This window comes from Chionomys nivalis, chromosome 26 (assembly GCF_950005125.1).
Source record: "Chionomys nivalis chromosome 26, mChiNiv1.1, whole genome shotgun sequence".
Taxonomy (NCBI): domain Eukaryota; kingdom Metazoa; phylum Chordata; class Mammalia; order Rodentia; family Cricetidae; genus Chionomys; species Chionomys nivalis.
Window position 1 is genome coordinate 17,615,178 of NC_080111.1, and position 22,711 is coordinate 17,637,888.

The following is a 22,711-nucleotide window of genomic DNA, read 5'->3' on the forward strand; positions in this document are numbered from 1 at the left end:
CCCAGGCTGGTCTCGAACTCACAGAGATCCGCCTGCCTCTGCCTCCCGAGTGCTGGGATTAAAGGCGTGCGCCACCACCGCCCGGCTACAGTTTTAATTCTACCACTTTACATTTTAATTGGTTGTGTATCTTATTTCAATGTATATAGTTCTTTTTTGTCTTTTGGCAAAAACATACATGACAGTTCATTAAGAATCCCATTTTGTGACTGTGTCTAGTTGCTTCTCCCAGTGCTGTTGGGCTTGCTCTGCTATTCCCCACATGACCTGCTACCAGGAAGTCATCAGTCAAGACACATGGATAAGAGTTATGGATTTTATGCCAGTATAGACCCTAGATCAAATAATGCTTCATTCGTGCCACTCAGAAAACCCAGAATGTCTGTCTAGCCCATCACCATTTACAGTGTGCAGATAAAGTCCATCAGAACGGCAGTCTGATCCTTAAACTGGTTTTCTGCTTTGTATATTATCCATATGACAATTCTTTGACATTAAATGTCATTTCTCATTAGACACTGAACCAGAAATTGTAACACTGGGTGACAGTCCTCGCTGAAGTGAGTGGTTTCACTAAAGTTTGTCCACTCTGTCTAGCTCACTCAATTCTCTTGCACTTATTAGCTGGTCGATCTATGGACATTATGGTTTTCCCTCCTTAAACAGATCTTACTGGCAAGGGAGTAGTATTCCATGTCCACTTAATTGTCAACTTCAAAGCAGACTTGATAATTTTTATAATTTTAATGTGCTTCATAACATCGGATTCTTTTTGATGCTCAAAGTGTCACAGCTGTGGCCAGAGAGCTGCACTATGAATTTTGCTTTTGTTGTTGATAGTGATGTAGCCTGAAAAACCTTTAAGGTCTTTGAAAGCCAACCTCCTAGGTGCAGTTGGCTGTCTTCCTCAGGAGCCTGAAGTTATGTTAACGATTCATCCGACAGCCTGGGTACAAAACTTCTCTCACATTTACAGTTGATGTTCTCAGGTTAAGGGGACTTTTAAGCTGATTCCATCTTGGTTGTTGTTAGAACCTCAAGCTCACTGAATAGCCAAGGTTGGTTTTAAGCTAACCTCCTCCTCCAGGCCCATGAGCGCTGGGGCTCTGGGTATTCGCCGTCATACCTGGCTTTTCTTATTCTTCTGATGTCACTTTATTCTCAGTAAACCAAAGCACAAGCCAACCTATCTGAAGTTCTTTCTGCTTAAGAGTTGTTGGGGTTTTGTTTGTTGTGTACATGTGTGTGCGTGTTGTTTTTAGATGGATCTCTAGAACTCCCTGTGTAGCTGAGGATGACCTTGTACTGTGCTAGATTTAGACGCCTGGGCCACCACACCCAGCTAACAGTTGCTGTTAAGAATTTGTCATTTTGACTTTGTTGTTTGCCATGCCTTCTTATCGTCGCTTTATATTGGTTTTCATTAAGCTACTGCCAGAAAGAAAGTGGTCAGGCCCGAGTAGAAGTGTATTAACATAGTAGGTTCGGTTTCTCAGTTACTTCACTAACAATTCCCTGTAGACCACTTCCTTCTAGTCCTTTACCCTGGCCTGCACGGCAGATTTACAACCAGGTACTTCTGTGTAGACATCACACACAAGGTCAGATCCATCTGCGTTCCGCCAGACTGCCTTCTGAAAGAGCCCAGTTACAGGACTTAAGCTTACAGTAGGGATCTCTGTAAAAGGGCCTACATTTTGACTATTTAAGTAGACTCTGAAGCTTTAAACATTACCAAACACTTAGCTGTAATTTCCTTAGCACCAGGCTGAAGTCCTAGTGGTTGATAAATGTTCAAAAAACATTTTATCTACATTTCACCTTCTGTTTTCTTCCAGTTTCCCCGTTTGTAACCTTTTAAAAGAATCCTATCATGTACATACAGAACTTTTCCTCAAGGTTGGAAAATAGTTTATTATGCATCTGAAAACGTGAAATGTTTAACATCCCATCTATATGTAAATACATCTAAGTATTTTACTCAGAATTGTTTCACACGGAAATTGACTTTATTCTTTTTTAGTCTTAATTCTTCTGTCTATTGCAGGAAGTCCATGCATCAGCTTGCATGTCCTCTGTGGAACTTAGTAACCAGTACTGAGTATCTTTCTATGCTTTTCCGCCGACTCAAATCATCCACATTATAAACCTGGCAGTGACTCAGCAGGTAAAGGTATAAGCCAAACCTGATAACCAAAGTTCAATCCCAAGGACCAACTTCCCCCATGGGGTCCTCTGGCCTCCATGTGTTGTGGCACGCATGCGCATGTGCACACACACACACACACACACACACACACACACACGTAACTTTCTAAATAGTAAAAATTGGCGCTGGAGCAATGGTTCAGTGGCTAAGAGCATTGGCTGCTCTTCTAGGAAACCTGGTTCAATTCTCAGCACCCACATGGCAGCTCCCAGGTGTCTGCAGCCCCAGTTCCAGGACACCTGACATCCTCACACAGACATACTTGCAGGCAAAACACCAACGCATATAAAATTTTTTAACTGTAAAAATAAATGAGCATTATAGGCAATGACAAATATAGAACTTAAGACTTAAACCAGCCTTGTTTCGTGGCAGTACAGAAGGCTGTTTTCAGGAGGGTGTCTGTCACAGAGAAACTGTTGCACTCAAATCCTGTATAGTACACTCACGAATGGATGGAATGAGGGCCAGGGACACTCCAATAGACGGTCATATACACTGACTCTGAGTAGCCTGCAGCAGCTCAGGATGGGATCACAACTGCCCATGTCATCTGTTGCAGACCAGATAGAGTTGATGGGAGTTGCTGGGTATGGATCCTCTCAAGATCTGGGAGACGCCCATTTTGTAGTTTTCAGTGTGTAAAATGTATATTCCATGTGATCCCATTGTGTATGCTTACCTGTTGAGTAGAGAAAGGAGGCACTCTCCTCCAAGTGAGTACTTTGAGAAATGAGTCTGACCTCTTGTGTATGTGAAGGGCAGCAACAAACCCAGAGAATCTTCCCTGGAATGACAGAGGTGTGCTTTCTGTGTGATGGTGGCAGGGATCAGAGAGGGAGGGTCTCTGGTAGTTGAAGTCCTTAAACTACTTCCCGAGCTTGTAAGCTTCCAAGAGTACAAAATGCTGCTGTCTTTTTTAGTGTTTCAGGAATACTTTTCTAGGATTCAGTATATTGAGATTCTTGACAATGTTTTGAATGCTGCTAAAAATTTGAGAAATGATAATGTATTATCTAATTCTCCAAATATATAACTATAAGAAGCACCTCAAACCCTGCCAGGAAAACTGTCAAACTAGCACTGCACCATGGCTGTGTACTGACTCAGCCTGAATCAGGTGTGAACACCTTGACACACACATCTCTAACCACCAACCTCAGTTATCTTTCCTGTGGTTTGCTCTAGTCAGAATCAAGGGAGAACAAAGCACACCAACTGTACTTTATGACTGAGAGGCTTTCTTCTTGAAAACTTCCATACGCTTCAAACTTGAGTGTGACACAGCTTCTGTTCTCAACTTCTTCTGACTTAAAACGCACACAGCTTTGCTGGTTTGCAGCTTATTTGTAAATATTATTACTCTTCAATAAAAATACTGTTTATTGTGCTTTTGCTTCAGTATTTTGGAGTAAGATTTGGGGGTTGGGGAAATAGCTCATTCTATAAAGAATTTGTTGTGTAAGCATGAGGACCCCAATCTGATCCACAGAATCCATTTTAATCCACGGAATCCATTTTAAAGACTCCCTGGCCTCACTGGTGCAAACGACGTCCTGTTAACACTCCAGAGGCTGAGGCTGACTTCTGGCCTCCGCACACCTAAAAATGACTTGCTGGTACTATACAAAAAATCACTTTGAAGAGGCCTGTTGAGGATTCAAACATACCTTTGTTTTAAAAAGAACTGAGAAGCCGGGCGGTGGTGGTGCACACCTTTTATCCCAGCACTCGGGAGGCAGAGGCAGGCGGGTCTCTGGGAGTTCGAGACCAGCAGCCTGGTCTACAAGAGCTAGTTCCAGGACAGGCTCCAAAACCACAGAGAAAACCTGTCTCGAAGAAACCAAAAAAAAAAAAAAAAAAAAAAAAAAAAGAACTGAGAGTTGGGCCTGACCTTTAATCTCAGCTGTCAGGAGGCAGAGACAGTGAGGGAGGCAGAGCTCAGTTCAGGACCAGCCTAATCTACACAGTGAGTTCCAAGACAGCCAGAGTTCATAGTTACCCTGTCTCAAAATAAATAAATAAATAAACCACAGAAATAAATAAAAATAACTCACCACAGAGTTAATTTTAATCAGAGTTTCACCAACTCTCAACCACTGAGAAGGTATTTTCTCTATAAACTGACCCCAGTTGTACTCCTAATCCTCAGCCTTTACCTTCTTCACTGCGACCATCTTACTGCTCACTAAACTACCATTTCCTCACTGACTGCAAACTGGTCAGATGTAGTAGAAATCCATTAAATGCTTCTTTCATTTTAAAAAGCGTTTGGTGCTGGCTGGGGGTATGGAGGTCACTGGTAGAGTGTTTGCCTGGCATTCAAAACCCAGCACTCAGTATCACCAACAGAACAAAACAAAATCAGTTTGGCCAAAACCTTACTACACAAAACCCTCCTAAGGGTGAAACGCTCATTTTGATGATGGCTGAAGAGTTGAAGAGCTCGCCACACCGGACTTTGTGTGCCGACTGAGGTCTACGACAACAGAGACAATGGAGCGATCCGTGCACAGCACCGGCCAGCACGAGCCTGGCGGGCTAAGAGGTGCTGGCGCGTCAGCCCTTCAGACGACAGGGACCAGCTGTCACAGGGCCCTGAAACTCAGCTCTAATACAGCACTACAGGGAACTTAGGAATTTTGAAGTTTTTTATTTTTGTGAGGTGGCAACACGTTACCCAAGCACAGGAAGCTCTCTGTGAGGCTCAGTTGTATGTCATGTAGCGGGGAGTGGCGCTGAACTTGGCGTAAGACTTGATGACCTTATTTACAGCTTCCAAGAAGTCCTTCTCTGTAGCAATTTTTCGCCGTGCTCGGATTGCAAACATACCAGCTTCTGTGCACACGCTCCTAATCTCTGCTCCTGTACAACACAGAGCAAACAAAATGGTTTAATGACAGTGGTCCAAAAGACTGACTGGCAACGGACTAGACCAGCACTTACCAGTGCTGTTCGGGCACAGTCGGGCTAGCAGCTCAAACCTAATGTCTCGTTCAACACTCATTGAGCGTGCGTGAATCTTAAAGATGTGAGTCCGACCCTAAAAATGAAGGAATTCACATATATTAAAGTGAAAATAGGTATCAGAAAGACAAAATTTCAAGAATATTTTTTCTAAAATGATTTTTTTTTTTTTACCTCTAAATCAGGTAAGCTAAACTCAATTTTTCTGTCCAATCTCCCCGGCCTCATCAGCGCTGGATCCAAAGTATCAGGTCGGTTGGTAGCCATCAGGACTTTGATGTTGCCTCGAGGATCAAAACCATCCAGCTGGTTGATCAGCTCCAACATTGTTCTCTGCACCTCATTGTCTCCCCCAGCGCCATCATCAAACCGAGCCCCTGGGAAGACAGCAGAGACTCATCTCAAGGCCAGGCAGAGCAGCTACGCTGACCGAGCCCCTGGGAAGACAGCAGAGACTCATCTCAAGGCCAGGCAGAGCAGCTACGCTGACCGAGCCCCTGGGAAGACAGCAGAGACTCATCTCAAGGCCAGGTAGAGCAGCTCCACGCAGGACTGAAGACACAGGCCTTGTCGCACAGCCTCCCCTGCAGCTAATGCACACCTACTCTCAAGTCATAAAACTAAAGAGCAAAATAAACCAAAACAACACAAAATGGAACAAAAACCAGGGAGTCAGTTTTGTGCTGGTCCTGCCCTGCAGATAATCCACTGGAGATAATCCACTGGAGAACACTGATCTTTCCTTCCCAGCAGACAGCTGCAAACAGCTTCTTGGTTAGGGGTAAGACCTTGTACCCATTTCCCCTTCTCAGTGCTGGATTTTGCCTGGACTGAATCTAGGCAAATCTCTGCTTTAGAAAGAATTTACCACAGCTTTACTTAACAGCTTTCTTGAGAGAACTTTAAAGTTACTCCTTAAGGACATTTTGTTTTCAAATTAATCAAGACCTCTTGTATAGGGAGCGAAGGGACTGCCCTGGCAGGCCTGGCCCTTCCATCCCTTCAGCCTTGCTAAGAACCCCTAGATTACATCCCTAGAGTTAGTCATCAAGGTCTACTGCCCCATGTGACCACCTCCTTCTCCCGGCAGTCGGAAGCCCCGCACACCTCATCCTAATGCAGGGTTTCCTCTGTCACCTTGATAAACCACTGTTTGCCTATGGGTCTCATTCTTCTCCTCTATCCAGAGGTGGTCCTTTGTCCCTGCTTTCCCTGTCTCCTTCTTCTCAATCTCTTCCACCACTGCATCCCAGTCCATGCTACCACAGACCTCCCCTTCTGCTCTCAAAATTGCACCTGCAAGGTCATTTGCTGCTGCTTTTCTGTGAGTCAGAAAACTGCCACTTTAGTTTTCCCTGCTGTGAAAAAAGGTGCTTGGGTGTGGTTTGTGCCTAATCCAGGGTCCAGAAAGAAGCCCCCCACTGGGCGGGGGTCCCCTTCAGGAAGACTTTCAAGATGTCAGCTGTTATTACCTCGGCTGGACTCTCCAGGTAATAATAATCTGGGGACGGTTGGAGATCAGTTATTCAAAGAGTACTAGGAGAATGTAGAGATGGCTCAGCAGTTAAGAAAGAGCATTTGCCGTTCTTACAGAGGACCCTAGCTCCAGTCCCCAAATCTTACAGACTGCTCACAACTGCCTGGACTCCAGCTCCAAAGCACGTGACAAACTTTTCTGACCTCTGCAGGCATTCTCTCTCTCTCTCTCTCTCTCTCTCTCTCTCTCTCTCTCTCTCTCTCTCTCTCTCTCTGTCTGTCTCTCTCTCCCCCCCCCTCTCACGCACGCACACACGCACATGCACACATGCACGCACACACGACACGCAGGGCACACATCTTCTGAATAAATGAAAATGGCTGGAAAGATGACTCGGGGTTAAGAGCACACACTGCTCTTGCAGAAGACCCTCTGAGTCAGCTTCCTGGCACCCATGTGTCAGTCACCACGGCCTGGAGCCTGCTCCCGCGCAGTGTGATGCCCTCCTTTGATACTGCACTCATGCACACACCCACACACTGTCAGACATTCTAAGTGAGCAGAAAAGGCCAAACCCAGGGCAGCTTCCTCTGTACTGGGTGTTCGGCACAGACAACTGACAAAACAAGACACCACTTGGAAAAGACTTCTGCTATGCTGGTGGCTTGGTAGCTCAGGAATCCTATGAGTTTCCCTTGTGAGAAACTCAAGAGTGTTGACCATATGCTGGAACCTGGCCTAAAGAATACTGCTAGCCTGTCGACAGTAACCTTTGAATCAGATCTGTGTCTGAACACCTATATACAGGGGAATGCACACAGACTAGGCAGTGCCTGGAGCACTGGGGATATCACAGGATGGCGCTGGCATTCGTACTGAGGATTCCTGAAGGAATGCACAGATGTTCTGGGCATCTGAGGCTCCATCTGCTGAAGCACTACCTAAAGACTGGAACAGCATCTGTAACCTAATATCTAAAAAGGAAAGCCTAGAACGGCCACCACAGAGGAGCTCCCACGGTTACGGCAGGCATGGAGACACCAGATCTGAACAGGGAGCACGACTGTCTGCAGTCTCCAGCCCCAAATGTCCTCCCCATGCCTTCCTCCCTAGTCGGTCCCCGATGTCGACTAAGTCAGCTTGATTCTTTTCTTACCCAGTCACTCTCTTCCTTTGCATTTTTTCATCTTCTATCTCCAATACATAGCTTGCCCTAGTCTGAAGAGTCTCTGGGGCAGAGAGGGCCATTTCTGCTTATCTGTTAAAACAGCTTGGCCTCAATAATAACTGAAAGGCACTCCTGATGATGATTAGGAACTACAAGGGAATCTTCCCATGGTGAAAGCAGTCTTAAAGACTATAACCACTAAGTTAGTTCCATGGAAGATACTGAAAGCTTTTGAACTAAAAAGAACAAGTACATCTAAGAAGCTACAGGAAAAACCCCTACACTGAGTGAGAATCTACCTTATCCCAGGCACGATGCATTCATTAGGAAAACAAACAATGGGCCAGCAAGAGGCTCAGTGGGTAAAGGTGACCTGCGTGATATCCAGAACCCACACAGACAAAGAGCAAACAGATCCTGGAGAGCTGCACTCCGGCCTCCATGTGTGCTATGGCATATACACAGTCACAAACACACTAAATTCAACTGTCTCAGGAGAAGAAAGGAAGGAAGAGAAAACGAGTAACAGTCTCTGGAGGATGTGGACAACAAGTCCTTACACACTGCTGGGAGAGTGACGTCTAGTCATCATGAATTCTTCTCAAAAACAAACAACAAAACACTAACACCAAACGTTCCGTACGACCCAGCTGCACACTCCTGGGTATTTACCCAGAGGACGGCAGACATCACAGACACAGCTGCACATCAATGCTCATTGCAGCATTAGCCACAACGGCTACACTGAGGGCCCAACTTAGATATCCAACAACAGAGACGTTACTGCGGACAGTGACAGACGAACCTGCAGCTACTACTGGTTAGTATTCTAAGTCACGGCCAACACCTCAGGACAGCTCATGATTTTCACAGTCTAACATCAGAACTCTACTACGTATCACTTTAAGCTTTCATGGAACTCAATCCTACACCAATTCTTTAAAATATCATCTAGGGATGGTCAGACGGTGTGGGGGGGCTGGGACCCGCACGGAAGGAGGGAACCGGCCCCCACAGGACGTCCTTTAACCACACGTGTACTGTATGTGGTGGCTGAAAGAGAATGACCCCATAGGCTCATAGGAACTGCCACTATGGGGAATTATGGCCCTGCTGGAGTGGGTGTGGCGTTGTTGGAGGAAGCGTGCCACTAGGAGCAGGCTTTGAGGTCTCGGATGCTCAAGCCTGGCCAGTGTCTCTCTCTTCCCGCTGCCTGCCCATCCAGATGTAGAACTCTCAGCTCCTTCTCCAGCACTGTGTCTGCACGTGTGACGCCACGCTTTCCGCCATGACATTAACAGACGAAACCTCTGAGCTGTGAGCCAGCTGTGAGCCAGCTGTGAGTCAGCCCCAATGAAGTGCTTTCCTTTACAAGACTTGCTGTGGTCATGGAGTCTGCACAGCAACAGAAACCGTCTAAGACACGACAGCACTGCACATGGGTGCGGGGCGCACGCGCGCACACACACACACACACACACACACACACAGAGTAAAGACAACTAAATCTATAAAAGTCATCCATACCTCCAATGGCATCAATTTCATCAAAGAAAATAAGGCAGGCTTTTTTCGTTCTGGCCATTTCAAAAAGCTCACGAACCATTCGGGCCCCCTAATGAGAAAATTTGATTCATTACTACAGAGTTGATTTTAAAATCTTTTCAAGTACAATAAATAAACTATACTGCAGTTTTAAACACTTTTTCATTCATTCATTCATTCATTCATTCATTCATTCATTTATTAATTATGTATACAGTGTTCTGTATGTCTGTCTGTTTGCTGCCCCAAAGAGGGCACCAGATCTCATTATAGATGGTTGTGAGCCACTATGTGGTTGCTGGAAATTGAACGCAGGACCTCAAGAAGAGCAGTCAGTGCTCTTAACCTCTGAGCCATCACTCCAGCCCCTTAAACACTTTTTGTAACAACATTCTCAACCATTATCACCTAAGCTTTTTTTTTTTTTAAAAGATTGATGCTTGAGCCAGGTGGTGGTGGTGCACGCCTTTAATCCCAGCACCTGGGAGGCAGAGGCAGGCAGATTTCTGAGTTTGAGGCCAGCTTGGTCTACAGAATTCCAGGATGCCAGGGACACACAGAGAAACCCTATCTCAAAAATAAATAAATAAAATATAACAAACAAGAAGACTAAAGCCTGCTAGCTATACTATCAAACAAATCTTGTTAGCCTCAACACAGTGTCTCACAGTCTTCCTGACCCTTTAGCTATTCAATAGCACTAAGGTTACGATGAGATGTGATCACATTTTTTAATGTTTGTTTTTTTTTTTATTTTGCATGTTAGCATTCTTAAGTGAAGTACGATAAGCAAAACTTGAGGAAATCAAAGTACTTGATCTGTCACCTGGTATTACTGATCACTGAATCTGATTAAGCTTTGATCTAAACATTAAGTCATGAAGCCCTTTTGGCAATCCTTAAGTATACTAAACAGTATGTTTTAGAAATAATATAAATAATAATAATTTAACCTAAATGTACGTTCTTAGCTAACACTTTTGTGCTTGTGTGTGTAGACACCCATGCCCACACACATAGACAATCCATGTTTTCTATTGTGTGTGTAGACACCCATGCCCACACACACAGTCAATCCATGTTCTCTGTTGTGTGTGTGTAGACACCCATGCCCTCACACACAGACAATCCATGTTCTCTATTGTGTGTGTGTAGACACCCATGCCCCCACAGACAATCCATGTTTTCTATTGTGTGTGTAGACACCCATGCCCACACACACAGACAATCCATGTTCTCTATTGTGTGTGTAGACACCCATGCCCACACACACAGACAATCCATGTTCTCTATTGTGTGTGTAGACACCCATGCCCACACACACAGACAATCCATGTTCTCTATTGTGTGTGTAGACACCCATGCCCACACACACAGACAATCCATGTTCTCTATTGTGTGTGTAGACACCCATGCCCACACACACAGACAATCCATGTTCTCTATTGTGTGTGTAGACACCCATGCCCACACACACAGACAATCCATGTTCTCTATTGTGTGTGTAGACACCCATGCCCACACACACAGACAATCCATGTTCTCTATTGTGTGTGTAGACACCCATGCCCACACACACAGACAATCCATGTTCTCTACTTCTCACTAAACCTTTGGCTACTGTCCCTGAGAGAACATTTCATTTCCCCAGCACCCCTGGGGTTTTTACCTCACACACCCAAACCGCACTAAATGCTGTTCTTCTGGGAGGAAACACATTGGTCAGAATTTCAAATGGCAGCTTATTTGGAATTATTTTTTGATCTTATGCATATATCACAAATCTTCCACAGAGCAATGAAGGCTTTAATTCTGACAAGTTCACTTACCTCCCCGACGTATTTCTGCACGAGCTCAGACCCGATAACTCGAATGAAGCAGGCGTCGGTCCTGTTAGCAACGGCCCTAGCACAGAGCGTCTTGCCTGTGCCCGGGGGACCAAACAGCAGCACACCTTTTGGAGGCTCAATCCCAAGGTTAACAAATCTCTCTGGCTGTTACAGAGGCAAAAATTTTACACTTACCTCTTCTCATAATAAAAATATAAAATAACACAAAAATAGTATTTTCACTTTAAAAAATTACAGTGCTTCAAAATTCCATTATCTGATACTGTGTGTCCATTATCCTCCAAGATCTACATGTTTCTTCTACAGTAACAGTAATTATGTATAACTTAACAGGCTACCCCCTAATTTCCTTTATCAATCTAAATAGCAGATCCGTCTTTTAAATACTCTGGCCACTCAATTCCTGTTTGCTCTCTCCTGAAATTTAACTATTTTCCACACCTCGACCCTACCAAAAGTTTCATTAATGAATCGCTTGAAAAGCTATTACTACACAAGCGACGACGTTGGTGCTCACTGCACAGCAGCTCTCTCTGTCCTCGCACGCAGGAGTTCACGTGAACTTACGTGGAGCAGAGGGGTTTCACACGCAGGAGTTCACGTGAACTTACGTGGAGCAGAGGGGTTTCACACGCAGGAGTTTACGTGAACTTACGTGCAGCAGAGGGGTCTCAACCACTTCCCGCAGCTTCTCGATCTGCTCCTTACAGCCACCAACGTCACTGTATGTGACGTCAGGCTTCTCCTCCACCTGAGGAAGAGGACACAGCCCGTCAGAGCACACCCGATCCTCCCCAGGAGACCGCAGTTAGAGCTGCTCTAGGCCAGGACAGTGACTGATCCCAGGGTCCCAGAACTGTTTGTTGGGCTACATATTCTGACATAGCAAGTGACAAATACTGTAAAGATTTCCCAACAATTTTTTAATCTCTGATAACTTTTTGGCGCATTAGCTGCTTAAAAGCTGCAAACTATTTTGGAACAGATGCAGTTGCTGTTGTTTTCTTTGTTTGGGGGTTTTGTTTATTTTATGAGATAGGCTTCTGCCTTATAGCCCAGGCTAGCTTCAAAGGCTTTAATTCACGGCAATCCTTCTGTCTAAGACTCCCAAATGACGGACTACGGATATGAGTCACTATGCCTGGCTCGCAATTATATTAAAGAATGTGAGTCACTTTCCCCAAGTTTCTTACCTGCATCATGGTAACTGTTGGGTCAATCTTAGGAGGTAATGGAATGTGAATTTGGTATTTATTTCTGTCCACACTAAGGGAAGAAAAATAAAAACAAAAACAAAACAGATGCTCTTTAAGTTTTCAGAGGACTTTCTCTGGCTAGTATTTATCTTGAAAACCACATGATAGGTAAGCAAAAGAGACACAGTCCCAGAAGTTACGAAGACTAAGTTATTATGTATTCCAGTTAATCCTCATTAACTGTTCTCAAGCATGTACTGCCTCTACCTTAGCTGAAAGTCTTTAATTAGGACACATAAAGTCATGTATAAGAAGCAACGTGGAAACGGGAAGGCTACGCTGGTGTGAAGTCAGGGAGCTCGCAGAGAAGGAAAGGTCAGGAGGTGTGCTAACTGCCCTTCACACTCACTCACAACAAAGCCACAGTGAGAACTTACCCAACTCTCATCCCTTCCTCAATGTCAGTAGGCGCCACCTGATCACTGAGATCCACCACAAACTTGGCAAACTGCTTCACATTGATAATGTATTTGGGGTCCTCTGAATCAGCATTGATTATCTTCGTACACCTAGCACAGCAAAAGGCTTCATGAAAGGAAGAAATCCAAACCCAGGGCACGCGGTGTAGCACAGAGCAAGTGTAGACCACAGAGGCAGAAACTGGGCCACTGCTCAAGGTCCTTCTGGGCTCAGCTCCAACTGGACACTCAACCCTAACTGAGCCATAGAAACTTCAGATGATGCCCTTCCCCAGGAAGACTAAACCCAAAAGTTTTTTCAGTGATTTCCAACCTTGACTTTGCTTTTTTTTTTTTTTTTTTTTTTTGATTTTCGAGACAGGGTTTCTCTGTAGCTTTTTGGTTCTTGTCCCGGAACTAGCTCTTGTAGACCAGGCTGGCCTCGAACTCACAGAGATCCGCCTGCCTCTGCCTCCCGAGTGCTGAGATTAAAGGCGTGCGCCACCACTGCCCGGCTTGACTTTGCTTTTCACATCCCTTTATTATCAGGGACACTTTTCATCTTAGGAGACTATCTTCTTTATTAAGAATATAGCCATGTGTCTTATATCAAATTCAGTAATTTATGTATTTTCATTTTTTTCTTGGGTTCACATTTTAAATCCATTTTGTTATTTTTAATTTGGAAGCATTCACTCTCTGAGAGCTCTGGTGAAAGTTAACATATAATACCATGTGTATCAAAGTATCTAATAAGACAGAAACAGAATATATAATTCATACTAAGTAGCTATCACATAAGCCACAGCAACAAACACAGAGAATACAGAAAAGCCCCCGAGTGTGCATACGGGCTGTCGGTGGGAGTGCTTTGTGTGTGCAGCGTACGTAACAGGGCTTTTTCTGTCACCAGCACAGGTCTTCTGAGGGAGAAGCTGACAGGCCTGCTGCTCCAGACAGGGGTAGATGTTGATATTTGGTCTAACACGCAGCTGAGGCGGACAGCAAACGTGCCGTCCACCCGATGTGGCCTCCTGGTGCCAGGGCCGTAGGTGTGGGCCACCGTGTGCTACCACCACGTCTGGCTGGGTCACGACTTAAAAAGGAGGCCGAGGAGGTTTTCTCGCACTGTAATCCCACACTTGGGAGGCAGAGGCAGGAGGATCACTGCAAGTCTGAGACCAACCTAGGCTACAGAGTGAGATCCTATCTTTTAAAAAAGAAAGAAGCATATCTACAGAAACTTTAACTTCAGAATGGCTGGAACAGCTTACAACTTAAATTGAACAAATTTTCTTTAAAAATTAAAAGGAATTAAAGAAATATACCTATGCTTTGGTATACCTATGCTAAAAGCAAACACAATTTCCAAACAATGTACTTATGTGATGTGGGAGGTCCTTCTGTATATATGTTGCTTTTATTGGTTAATGAATAAAGAAACTGCTTTGGACCTACAGCAGGGCAGAATAGAGCTAGGTGGGGAAAACTAAACTGAATGCTGGGAGAAAGAAGGCAGAGTCAGAGAGATGCCATTGAGCTGCCAGAAGGGAAAGATGAGAACTATCAGCTGGGACCTTGCCAGTAGGCCACGAGCCTTGTGGTAAAATATAAAATAATGGAAAATAGATTAATTCTTGATGTAAGAGCTACCTAGCAATATGCTGAAGCTACTGGCCAAACAGTATTGCAAATAACATAGTTTCCGTGTCTGGGAAGCTGGCAATGAACGAGCAGCCTCCTTCCTACTACAGTTTTGTCTTTAATAGAAACCTCAAGGGGCTGGTAAGATGGCTCGGCACATAGGGGCTTCCCATCAAATGTGAAGTCCTGAGTTTGCTCCCTGGACTCCACATGGCCAAGGAAAGGACCACAAAAGTTGTCTTTTGACCCCTCACCCATGTTGTGCACATGGGAGTGCTCACACACAAATACATAAACGTAATAAAGATTTTTTAAGGACTCCATATTTATTTCTTTGCATGCAGAGTTACAGGAGGCATACGTAAACGGGTAAGAGGAATCACTGCAGCACAAGAACTGGGGTTTTCACACTGTGCGCTGTACTTTCTGAGGATTCTTAGTAATTACTTAAGGCACACAGTGTTAACCCACATATCTGTAGAAAGTTTTATTCACGAAATGTGAAACAAACAAACAAACAAACAAACAAACAAACGGATTTAAACCACTGCATTAGCCCCACACTCTAAATGTGCTTGGCCATAAGCACCACAGAGCGCTGACATACCTGGCTACCTGCAGCGGCTGCTCGCTCTGAAGTGTCTGTTTATCTGCGGCCAGATCCCAGAGGGCTGGTGGAGCCAGGCCAGTGTCGGACTCTTTAATACCTGCAAAGAGAAAGATGAGAAAATTCAGCAAGATTTAGTGCGTCATCCCCAAACTAGCTTTCTCTACCCTGGCACTACTGGCATTCCAGACTGACTACCTCCTTTTCCAGGTTCTGTCCTTATACTCTGTGGGATGCTCAGCAGCATCCTGGCTTCTAGACACACACCACCAGTACCTGCTTTCTGCACATCACGGGGATCAAGTTGCCTCAGATCACTGCGGAATGCCATCAGACTGAATCATTACCCTATAGCCTCTATCCAGACAGAATCATTACCCTATAGCCTCTACCCAAACCACTGTCCTAAAGCAATCAAAGTCAAAAATGTATACTTGATATTTTTTCTTTTTTGTATTACAAGACTTCACTATTTAAATTTCCAAGTGCCAACAATCAGGCAATAGCCATACTGGATAAAATCATGTTTTTATTCAATTTAAAATTTTGATATATTAGAGTTTACTGAACTAGGCTTTGACCAGCAGAAATATTACTTGTATAAAGGATGCTATCTAACTGCATAGGATTAAACACAGCTGTAAAAGTATACAGTAAAAGAGTGTTAAATGAGGTTGAATTTCTTAAGGTTTTTTTTTTAAACATTTCTGTAATTTATGATTTCACTTAAAATTTGTATTTAAAATCTTACAGCACAAGCAACAATTCATTTAAAGAAAGGAGGTAGGAATGGATACGTACCAGTGAGCTCATTAATTTTTTTGAGAAGCTGTTGAATGTCATCCTCCACCTGCTTGATCTGCCTGGAGTACGTGCTCTGGCCCTGAGTGGCAAAGACCAGTTTAGTTAGAGCGTCTGAACATCAATACTTAGGAAACCCAGACACAACTCTCTACGGTAACAGTCTACTAGCCTTGCTGTGTCAGGGCTGGGCAGTGAAAGGAGGGAGACCTTTCTAGACATTTTCCTATGGCAGTTCTGCATTTTCTGACCTGTACGTGACCTAAACCAAGCTGGCCTCACACTTGTGATAATGCTGAGTGCTGGGCAAAAGGTGTGAGCCACCACACCCAGCCAAAGTAGCCTATGTCTATGCACTTAAAATTTTCCATTCAAACTGGGGGGAGGAGAAGAGGAGTGGGTATAGGGGGAGGGGAGCGGAGGGAGGGGGCAATATGTGGGAGGAGGGAAAGGGAAATGAGAAACGGGGAGCAGTTGGAAATTTTAATTAAAAAAGAATTAAAAAAAAATAAAAAATTTTCCATTCAAATCTAATTTTGTCACATATATTTTAAATACACTAACGTTTGCACAAGCCACTCCAAACATCTTCGACACACCACCACCCACTCTCAGAAGCCGTGTACAGATCAGGAGCAGTTAAGATGCTGCAGACCCAACTTTCTGTGGTCATCTAGACAGAGAACTGGGTGGGGCAGGTAACCTCCTCTTAGTGTGAACTCTCTGACATGCCCTTCTAAGCAGTTTAGAAAAACAAAATAAAAACAATTCTTGTTTAAACACAAAACATCTACTTTTTGTAGTCATTTAAGAAGACTTACGTAAGTTTTCAGTAAGGCAATATCCCCCTCGTCCAGAGCTAGAACAAAACAGAAATAATACATGACATGAGGTTCAACAGCAGAGGGCAGCTGGTCAACTTTCCTGTTCAAATCCAAGTGTTCTGTCTGAGTTCCAAAAACAGTAAGAATGGGGATGGGGAATTAATTACACTGTATTATACACCCGATCACTATTTTATACACTTTATGTACTGCACATACAGAACAGAACCATTGCCGGGCGGTGGTGGCGCACGCCTTTAATCCCAGCACTCGGGAGGCAGAGGCAGGTGGATCTCTGGGAGTTCGAGGCCAACCTGGTCTACAAGAGCTAGTTCCAGGACAGGCTCCAAAGCTACAGAGAAACCCTGTCTCGAAAAACCAAAAAAAAAAAAAAAGAACAGAACCATTATGGCGCTTAGTTAAATAACCATGCTATATTCATACAAAGAAATACAAAGTAGCCAGCCAGTCAGTGGTAGTGGACACTTTTAATCCCAGCACTTGTGAGGCAGAAGCAGGTGGATCTCAGTAAGTCTAAGGCTAGCCTGGTCTACAAAGCGAGTTCCAGGACAAACAGGACTGTTACTCAGAGGAATCTTAGCTAGTCATTAGCTAAATGTTATCAGTGGTTGTCAGGCATAATTGATTATTAGTCTCTCTGTAAATAATACATAGTCTACACTTCTTTAATGAATCAGTGTGCATTGTAACTAACATCTAATTATGATTCTCAAGTCAACAGTCACTTGCTTCTGTGGGCATTCAAGAGCACGAACAGACAGCCCTCCTGCCCTGAGCCTCTCACACAGGTGACATGGCTGTAGGAGACAGCGTAGTACAGCCTAAGAAGCTCAGCTACCAGCCTGACAGACCTGAATTCCAGCCTCAAGCTGGTAACGTCACTTCTGACAGAGTAGTTCACTGAGTAGACTATTTGCACAAATGACAGTCCATGCAGAACACCAACTTCCTTCTGAGAGCCTGGAATCATGTTAAGCACTAGGCAAAGCCTGCCTATCTATCCAACCCCCAGGAAGAACAAACTGGGCACTGGCACCAAGTCCCCAACAGTCTTCCCTGACTGGCAATTATTTTAATCATGCTGTCATACCTTGTTGTCGATTCAACCAGGAGCATCTGCAATTCTTCTTCCTGTTCCCCTGGACATCACCTCACATCCTCTGTCCCTTTTGTCTTTGCAGATTTTGCTTTGTATCTTTTACCACAATAGAGTCACAGTCATGACTGTAACATCTAAGTCCCACAACACGTCCTATAAATTTTAGAATCTAATGGTAGCCCTAAGAATCCTTAACACACCAGCACATCCCAATGTGGCAACCCAGAAGGCAGAGAAATCAGACAGAGTTTTAGCACCAACATGAAGTCAAAACAATCAACTGTCTTTCCAGTCTTGGCTGCCATCTCAACAAAGGCCACAGGTGTCTATGCCTCACTAAACATACCAAGTTCTCTGAAAATATGGTCCAGGACGTGTGTGCCTTTACAATGCTGCTTATCAAGGTCTCCAAGAACAAACGAAGCTCAAGTTCATCAAGAAGGAGATGGACCAAGAGGAAGCAGCAAGGAGCTGAGCAACCGAAAAGAAAAGCGGCTGCCAAGAAGGACTGATCCTACCCTGCCGGCCACCACCCACAGCAAACCTTTATAGACTGGAGAATAAAGAGAAAGGTTAGCTGAGAATTACATCTGAGAAGAGACAGCTCAAGATGCAAACAGATGAAATCACCAGAAAGGAAATTTCAGAGAAACTATTGCAGGACACAGTGAAGGAAAAGAACAGCAAAAGGGACAATGACGGTCAGCTAGAAAAGGTCAGTAAGGCCCAGGGTCACCCAGTAAGGTAGTGGACCACTGTATGAGAGACAGAGGTTAAATATAAATGTACTGTGTACTATGGATGTGCTATTCCATCCCACAAATACCATTATTTCCAAACTACGCTGGAGCCAATCAGTAAGAACTAATGCCGAGTTAATCTAGCTCCTTCTATTACCAAGCTTATCCTTTCAGCCAGCTAGGCAACAAAAGGAGAAAAAAAGAAAAAGAAAGTGGGGGAGGGAAGGAAGGAGAAGGGAAGGAAAAAAGAAAGGAAGGGGGAAGAAAGAGGGAGAGATGGAAAAGAGACAATGAAACAGAAAACTGGTTATAGACTGAAAAGGAAAAATACACTGTCTAACTTTTTTGTTTGGTTTTGGGTTTTTGAGACAGAGTTTCCCTATATAGTCCCGGTTGTCCTGGAACTCGCTCTGTAGACCAGGCTGGCCTTGAACTCAGAGATCTACTTGCCACTGCCTCCTGAGTGTTGGGACTAAAGGCGTGCGCCACCACTGTCTGGCCTCAACTGTATGTTTTTAAGACAAAGTAGACATGAATTACATCACTGTCTGGCCTCAAATGCATGTTTTTAAGATAATCATTAATTACAGAAACAAAAGGAGAAAATTCTGTACCAACACCAAGTCCGAGGGGAGAAATACACCAGGAAAAGAACTGAGGTTAGGTGAAAAAGAATCTGTTTGAGCCCTCAAGGCAGAACTGAAAGGATGACATAGAAGAGAGCTCCTGGGAAGAGAGGAAAGTCATCAGGCAGGAACCCAAGCTGAGGGCTTGAAGAAAAGGCAAGAGGCTTGATGCAGACCACTCTGGCAAGCAAAGACAACAACCAGCAGCAAGCGCCAGGTGACTGAAAACTTGGGGGCTGGAGAGATGGCTCAGAGGTTAAGAGCATTGCCTGCTCTTCCAAAGGTCCTGAGTTCAATTCCCAGCAACCACATGATGGCTCACAACCATCTGTAATGGGGTCTGGTGCCCTCTTCTGGCCTGCAGGCACACAGGATATTATATACATAATAAATAAATAAATATTTAAAAAAAAACTTGGAGTAACCTGACCAACAGGGTGAAGAGATTTGAACAATGCTGACAGCCTATGTGCAGAAAAGGAGAAATTTGTCATGTCTGAAGTGAAAATGGAGTCTACTCGTCACCCCCTTCTGAGACTCAGAACTGAAGAGATCCCAGGCCGTCCCACCTGCAGACAACACTCAAAATGATGCCGCAGAACCAAAACAGGGACCAAAAAAGCACGGGGCTTAAAAATACAGCAACCTCTGGGAGAGGCTTCAATAAAACATGGTCACGTATCTGTCAGTTACCTTAGGAAAACCATTTCATTCCTCTAGCATCTAACGCACAGAGAACTTTCCTGATACAGTGTTTCTGTAAGGGTCATATAAGATACACACTTATGTCACATTTGAGCTCCAAAATAATCTTATTAATACTTACGAAATAATATATCCAGAGAAAGACATAGATTACAATAAAGAGACGAAATACAAACTTTCAGAAAATTTCCAATAGGTCCTGAGAAACTTTCAATGGTGTAAAACACTTTTAAGGGGAGCGGCAGAATGAGTGAAGATTTTAAAAAAGAAGAAAAAGGCACTTTCTCTGGGGAAGAGGCTTAAATGGTAAAGGAGAGGCCGAGGTAGTTACTAAAGGGAAGACTGAGACACAACATTGAAAAATAGTTGTCTTTAGCATAAAGAAGTAAAAACAAAGTATCAAGATTAGACTAGAAAAAAACGAAGAAACTATATCTAAAAACGGTGACCACATCTCATGCACTGAATGAAAAAAATGTCAACAAGTCTAGTCTCTGTGGAGAGTAATTTTGGCAACCCTGCTTCTAGAACTTAGTCTGTAACTTCCATGTGCCAAGTTTTAGGACACGATCATTTGTAGATGGGAACATCCGAATTCACCATCGATCTGTGCAGCCATAATATGGGACATTTTGCTCAGACACAAGCACTTGCTATTATCATGAAATCGCTAAATGCAAGATGCTGATACACAGCAAAATACATTATGATAGATACCCATACACACCTGCATGCATACACACACACACACACACACACACACACACACACAGAGTCTTGCTTCTATATGTATTACAATGTCTAGAGAAAAAAAACGTAAAATGACTGGAACCGGCACTAGCTGGAATCTGGGAACAAGGATGCGAGACTTGACCTCTTCTGATTCGAGTTTTGAACCGTCGCCTTTCAGGACTGCCACCACGCAGTGGCAGCACCCAAACCGCCACACTAGGGGAGGGGAGCAGGGGCCGGGAGGAAAAACTCGAACCCCACCAGCCTGAGCACCTTTTGCAGGCCTGCAAGGCCACGCTGGGTATGGAGCGTCAACGCCTGGCAAACTTTTCGATTTAAAAAATTAAAACACCGTTTAAAAAAAAAATCGGTGATCAAAAGAAGAATCCAGAGCCTTAAGTGAGCGAGGAAGAGACGGGAGGCGGGCGGGAGCGGCGGCCCGGGCCTGTCACCACTCGGGTCCGACGGCAGCGGGAATCCCGCGCCTGTGCGGGGCGGGCGCCGGTCCCTCCCGGCTGGGAGCTCCAGCCCGTGTGCGCTCACCTCGGATGGGCTTGTCGTCCTTCTCATCCTCCTTGGTTTTCCGCTGGTCCGCACCTAGGTAATCAGGCATCTTGGGGGCCGCTAGAGCCTCAGCGTTCGGGGGATTACGCAGCACCTTCGCGCTTCCGGCGGTGCTTTCCCTCTCTCTTCCCCACCGGAAGTAGAACGGCGCTTATTTAGACTGCGCTGGGGTCTGGAGAGCCTGTGTGTGCGCAGGCTCAGACTTTCCCCGTCCCTCCCCGAGCCTGGTCTTTTTGGTACCGGAACGGGAACTTTCAGGACCAACCCTGGTTCAACTCATGAGTTTAAATTTGATTCAGTCATTAATAAATAATACACGCAGTCAGGGGTGGCTTGTTAAATCTCTAAATTTTAATTTCCCTTTACCTCACAAGATTGGGAAGGCGCTAAATAACAGTGTTTGCAAAATGCTTGGCATTTTAGATGCTGCTAATTGGTGACTGATCTACAAAGAGAATGAAGGCAACGCATTTCTGTGGGAATGTGTGTCCAGGATATACAAAGAGCTACAACTCAACAAGAAAACGATCTGCTTTTCATGATGGGAGAGGGAAAGAATGTGTAAAAGATAGGGGAAAGAAAGATAGGTACAGAACTTGAACAATCGCTTCTCTAAAGGAGAGACACAAAATCTAGTTAACACATGAGAGAATGGAAAATACCATGAAAAACACTTTATTCTCTTTAGGCCTCAAACTTAAAGAGATCTGCTTTCCCGAGTGCTGGGACGAAAGGTGTGCTCCACCGTGGATGGCTTTCTTTCTTTTTTTCTTCTTTGAATGACTTTTTTTTTTAAAGGAAATACAATTGGAGAGGGTGTAGGGAAAAAGAACAGAACTAGCGTGTGCTATTGGTGGGTAACAAGGTGCAATGGTTGTTGAAATTTGAAAACCAATACAATATAATCTATATAAGCTAGCAATTCCACATCTGGATATATAACGCCAAATAGTTGGAAGTAGAATTTCAAAGAGATACCTGTACAGCCATGTTCATAGAAACATTGACAATAGGTCAAAAGAACAACAGCCCAGGTATCCATGTACAGATAAATGGAGAAACAAAAGTGTGGTGTGTGAATATAACATTATTCAGCCTTAAAAATAAATTCTGTGGCCATTTACTAATAAATAAACGACTCACATAGAGACAATGTTTAATAATAAGATATAAACGTTATATAATTCCACTTGTAAGTGATACCTAAGGAGCCGGGGTGGTTTCTGACAAACCTGAGCACTTGAGAGAATGAGACAGGATTGTCACGAGTCCAGAGGCGGCCTGGTTGACATCGTGCCTGAAGTTCTTTTTCAAAGTTATTCCCCACGCCTAGCCCTGGTGCAAGGAAAGCAACCCTCTCCCAGGCGGGAACTGAACAGCCTAGGAACCATTCCTTCGCGCTCCGAGTCTCCAGCCGGGATCGCGTCCGCGGAGGAAGTGGGCGGCCCGCGCGCAGGCGCGCGCAGGCGTGGGTGGGC

General features: G+C 44.4%; 1 protein-coding gene across 1 annotated transcript; it reads right to left on the reverse strand.

The window, feature by feature from the left end:
- Positions 1-4,837: 4,837 nt before the first annotated feature.
- Psmc2 (proteasome 26S subunit, ATPase 2) lies at positions 4,838-21,357 on the reverse strand. The gene is made up of 12 exons (XM_057758794.1): positions 21,213-21,357; positions 16,744-16,781; positions 15,923-16,004; positions 15,122-15,221; positions 12,850-12,981; positions 12,410-12,482; positions 11,872-11,967; positions 11,196-11,360; positions 9,349-9,436; positions 5,351-5,553; positions 5,156-5,252; positions 4,838-5,074 (listed from the first exon to the last, which is right to left on the reverse strand). The coding sequence occupies exons 1-12, from the start codon at positions 21,280-21,282 to the stop codon at positions 4,917-4,919; spliced, it is 1,302 nt and encodes a 433-aa protein (XP_057614777.1). The 5' UTR covers positions 21,283-21,357; the 3' UTR covers positions 4,838-4,916.
- Positions 21,358-22,711: the final 1,354 nt, after the last annotated feature.

Excerpts from the sequence above, each read along its gene's own strand:
- Psmc2 (XM_057758794.1), bottom strand. The coding sequence starts at position 21,282 with ATGCCTGATTACCTAGGTGCGGACCAGCGGAAAACCAAGGAGGATGAG. Across the intron at positions 15,222-15,922 it reads AAAAATTAATGAGCTCACTG|GTATTAAAGAGTCCGACACT; the intron begins GTACGTATCCAT and ends TTCTCTTTGCAG. Across the intron at positions 5,554-9,348 it reads TGAAATTGATGCCATTGGAG|GGGCTCGGTTTGATGATGGC; the intron begins GTATGGATGACT and ends CTGTCTTCCCAG.